Source organism: Pseudoliparis swirei, chromosome 10, assembly GCF_029220125.1.
Source record: "Pseudoliparis swirei isolate HS2019 ecotype Mariana Trench chromosome 10, NWPU_hadal_v1, whole genome shotgun sequence".
In the NCBI taxonomy this organism is placed as follows: domain Eukaryota; kingdom Metazoa; phylum Chordata; class Actinopteri; order Perciformes; family Liparidae; genus Pseudoliparis; species Pseudoliparis swirei.
Window position 1 is genome coordinate 7,322,581 of NC_079397.1, and position 4,825 is coordinate 7,327,405.

Below are 4,825 nucleotides of genomic sequence, written 5' to 3' on the forward strand. Positions count from 1 at the left end.
TACAATGGAGTAAAGTTCGATCCACTTGGATACTGCTTGTTTTTCCTGACCTCTTGTGGTCAGACTCACCTGGAAGCCACATTACAGACAAAAAAGAGCAGAAACTGCACACACTCATGCCCCTCTCGGGCTGCGTTGATATAAGTTAGTGATGCCTCGATGATTCATCTAGCACGATCATCATTTAAATATGTTCAACTTTCAAGTGCTTGAAAAACTAAACATTATTTTTGCCATAAAACTCTTTCTGCAATTACATCTTCACACTATCTGATAGAAACGTGTGAAAACTGGCATATAATACGTAGGATGTGAACATAATTAGCTCGTCTTTCAAATTTAATTGGGGGGGGGGGGGGGGTTGGCACTAATACAACTGGTGAGAGTATCTGTACGTTTACAGAACAGGCCACTAATACTCATGTGAATGGAGTGGAAGGAGTTAAAAACAATGTACCAGGAAGTGTTAGGTCCAAAGAAAGGGGAGGAGCCTCTACGTCACCGGGCTGAAACGAAACTCAGTGAGGACTGAGAGTTTTCAAAGTGTTGTTAGTTTCGGTTGCGTGGGCAGCAACTTAGAAAACGTTACAGGTAAGAAATATATATGTATATATATATATATATATATATATATATATATATATATATATATAATGGTTCAACCGTTTCATTTCCTTTCTGCATATCAGTCAGCCCGATGACTTGAATTGCATGAGTCGTAATTGTATTTGCGCTACTTCCTGTTTAGATATGGCCACTGCCAGCAGTCTCCTGTCCGAGGACAGGTTCCTATGTCCCGTCTGTCTGGATGTGTTCACCGAGCCAGTCTCAACGCCATGCGGACACAACTTCTGCAGCGCATGTATCCACACCTATTGGGCCGGCGGTGTCACGTGCCAGTGTCCATTATGCAAAAGTACATTTCCCCAACGACCTGAGCTACAAGTCAACAAGTTACTGTCGGAGTTAGCTGCAGATTTCCAGACGTTAGTTCAAGTCAAGGCCTCAACTCCTGACCCACAGCGTCCCGGATCAGCAGACGTTCTTTGCGACATCTGCTCCGAGACGAAGGAAAACGCGGTTAAATCTTGTCTGACGTGTCTCGTGTCCTTTTGTGAAGTTCACCTGGAGCCACATCAGAGAGTTGCCGGTCTCAAGGGCCACACACTATTAGACCCCGTGAAGAATCTGGATGACAGAATGTGCAAGGCGCACAGCAAGATGACAGAATTGTACTGCAGGACTGACCAAGCCTTTGTCTGTATCTTGTGTATCAGCACCCATCACAAGGGCCACAATGTTGTCCCACTTGAGGAGGAGTATGAAGCGACGATGGCGAAAAAAGGTGAGGCGATGGCGAGTATTCAAGAGATGACACGGGCGCGGAACGAGAAGATAGAGGAGTCGGAAAAGGCGGTCGATGTCCGCCGAACAGAAGCTGAGAAGGAGAAAGAAGCCAGTGTGCAGGTCTTCACAGACTTGATCCGCTCCATCCAGAGAAGCCAGGCCGAGCTGGTTGGGGTGATTGATGAGAGATACAGAGACATGAAGCAGAAGGCTGACGATTTGATCAGAGAACTGAGGGTGGAGGTCACAGAGCTGGAGAGCAGAAGCAGACAGCTGGAGCAGCTGTCCCAGTCCAAGGATCACCATTACTTTCTGCAGAGTTTCCCAGCCTTGTGCTGTCCTTTAAACGCCACCTGGGCCCACGTTGGCGGTCACAGCGATCCGTCTTTCGAGGCAGCGAGAGGCGCCGTGACTCTGCTGCAACTAAGAGTTGAGGAAATAATGGAGGAGCTCCCTGAGATCAAAATGAAAAGAATGAGGGAACATGCAGTGGACTTGACTTTTGATCCCGACACAGCACATTGTTCACTTGTCGTAAGTTCGGATGGAAAACAAGTGAGCCATCTAGGCACAAACCAGAATCTTCCCCACAACCCAAAGAGATTTGAAACGTGTACAGAAGTGTTGGCCAAGGAGGGGTTCACAACAGGGAAGTTTTACTATGAGGTGCAAGTGGAAGGAAACACCGAGTGGCTTGTGGGAGTGGCCAGAGAGTCTGTGGATAGGAAAGGGGACGAAAGTCTGTCAGAAAAATATGGTGCTTGGTACATTGGTATTGATGAAGGAATATGTCGTGCATATACTTCAAAAAGTGTGGAGCTCACGCTGAAAGACACGCTGCGAAAGGTGGGCATCTTTGTGGATTACAATAAAGGAGAGGTGTCCTTCTTTGATGCAAATTCTAAATTACATATCTATTCTTTCACTGGCCACCACTTCACAGAGAAGCTTTATCCATACTTTAGTCTTCAAGGCAACACAGATGGGGCCCCTCTCATCATAACCCCTGTACCTCAAACACACTGAGCTTGTTTCCTTCTTTTAAGACCACAGAATATCTAGCATTGGTCTCTATTAACACACTTAGTCTTCTTTAAGTATTGACAACACATGTAAACTGTTCTAAAAAAAGGTAATTCACGTGTATTCTGTGAAAAATATTTGTATGTTTATTATATAAAGTCTTTTGTCACACATTTGTCACTTTGCTGGTTTCTTGTAATTTCCAGTGATTTATGTGCATTTGACACAAACTTATTTAGTCATTTTGTCAATTCCAGATCTGTTCCAATATTAAACTCAAAGTTGTAAAGTATTTCACCAACTCTTGACTATTTCTTTCCACAATGAGGCATTTACTCTACAAGCTGTTGTGACCAATAAAGTGTGTGTACACATTTCACTAATCAAGAGATTACCAAAGTGCAGCCATGACCCCCACGGTTTCAGCATGTTCAGTGTTCAGCTCAAAGACATTTAGATGTTGAGGGGTTTGAACTTGTGGCAGTAAGGTCACCTAAACTACATCTGACCTCTTAACCCCACCGCTTGAACTCTGTCTCGGTGAGCCCTGAATCCTCGCAGCTTTTAACATTTGAGGTGGGCGATGCTATCACAAATAGAATATCTGCTGAGATTTTTAAGATAATCAATCGTAGTCTGCCTAGAGATTTCACTCTTGCCCCCACACTGGTGTGTGTGTGTGTGTGTGTTTTTGAGTGGATGCACACATTATCCTCGAGTGTGATGTGTGGGCCGATGTTCTTAAGCTCTACTGATGGAGCTCATCCATAACTGTGACTAAAACCTGGTGTGTTTTATTGTATTTCATGAATAGGACACAAGCCTGTTTTCTTCGGTGACAAATATCTTATGATCAATTTCAGTAATTTACACTGAATCTTTGCTTCCAGCTTGAAAGGAGTGAGTCAGTAGACTAATGAAAGAGGAACAGATGCAGACGTTTAGAGAAAGGAAATCAAAAGTCCAGAAGTCTGAGATGTTTTGTGATTTTCCAGGTGGAAGGCAGTAGTTATTATGGATATATTTGTTTTATATTATGTGAATTTAAAATGGTAATAATACAGATGCATGTTTTATACGAATACATTCCTTTTACCCTCACATTTAAGACCAGGAAATTCCAGCGAGATACCAGCTGTGGCTACTGATGTAGCTTACCACCACCGGTATGACTGTGTGTGTGAATGACTACTGGACTCTGGACTCTGTAAAGCGACTTCGGGTGCCTTGAGAAGCGCGATATAAAATAAATGATTATTATTATTATTATTCACATTCATACGAACCGGGGCGAGGCTGCGGTGCATGTCTTTATGAAATATGAGTGACGGCTCCAATTTGTGACCAGAAAGAACACCAGGAAAGGGCAGTGAAATATTGGCAAATGGTGGGTAGACTATAGACTCGACTCCTGGAGGGAGAGGCCTGCTTGGAGACAGTTGTTGCATTAATTAATCATGATCACAACACTGACAACAGCGAGTCTGTTTTTAGTTTGTTTTGCCCGTCCCTTTGTCTTCAGACTTATGAAGAAGACATACATCATGAGGATTGAGATACCTATGTTGCTTTGATTAAGATCTTAGATGCTATTATTGTACATTTGTGATAAGAAATATACATAAATCTATTTTTTTCATTTGTCTATCATGCATGGATTTAATATAAGTCATGTACTCATACCATAAAATGCTTTCTGCCATATCCTTTTTGTTTTATTTAGCTTGTTTATATTGTCTTAATGTCTTCTTCAAGTTACATCATCTACTAAGTGGTTTTCTGGAACATGACAATGAAAGACACACTTGTTAAACTGCTTTCAGGGAACAATGTCTTCGAAACTCGTTTCTGATTGGCTGTGCTGAATTCTGAATTTTGCTTAAAATTGCTCAGCCATGCGTAATTTCAATATGAACCTACCACCGGATATTGCCAGTAATGGGCAGCAGGAACCTGCACATGTCACAAGATGTACTTTATTTCGCAGAAACAAAAGAAAATGTAACCACATAGACGAAATGAAGATATGGCATAGTTTATTTTTTTATAATGTATGCAGCAGATTAAAACACCTCTCTATGTTACATAAACTGAGAAGCTCATTGGTTGCCTTTCCGGAGACCTGCTTTCTGCCTCCGTGGAAAAGTCTGATGTGAGGAGGCATCGACGTATTCCTTTTTATTTTATTTTATGAGACGGTTTCATATGTGTGTCACGATGATTCATGTCAGGCGATGGGGCTCGTCGTGTGTATAATAACGGCGGTACGCACTCACAGTTTGAACCCCTTTTAACTTTCTCTCCTGTAACCCCCCCCCCCTCCCCCTCCCCTCGGGATTACGCAGAGGACTTTCAACGGCGCACACGGAGATAAGAAGAGTGTCAGTCAGCGGGTCCTGAGACGTTGAGAGATGCCATAAGTGATTCCGGGAGAAGAGGCGAGGGTGTGGAGTTT

The 4,825-nt window shown here is 43.0% G+C and overlaps 1 protein-coding gene across 1 annotated transcript; it reads left to right on the top strand.

The window, feature by feature from the left end:
* Window positions 1-540: 540 nt before the first annotated feature.
* LOC130200613 (E3 ubiquitin-protein ligase TRIM39-like) lies at window positions 541-2,662 on the top strand. The gene is made up of 2 exons (XM_056425045.1): window positions 541-591; window positions 749-2,662. The coding sequence occupies exon 2, from the start codon at window positions 751-753 to the stop codon at window positions 2,371-2,373; it is 1,623 nt and encodes a 540-aa protein (XP_056281020.1). The 5' UTR covers window positions 541-591; window positions 749-750; the 3' UTR covers window positions 2,374-2,662.
* Window positions 2,663-4,825: the final 2,163 nt, after the last annotated feature.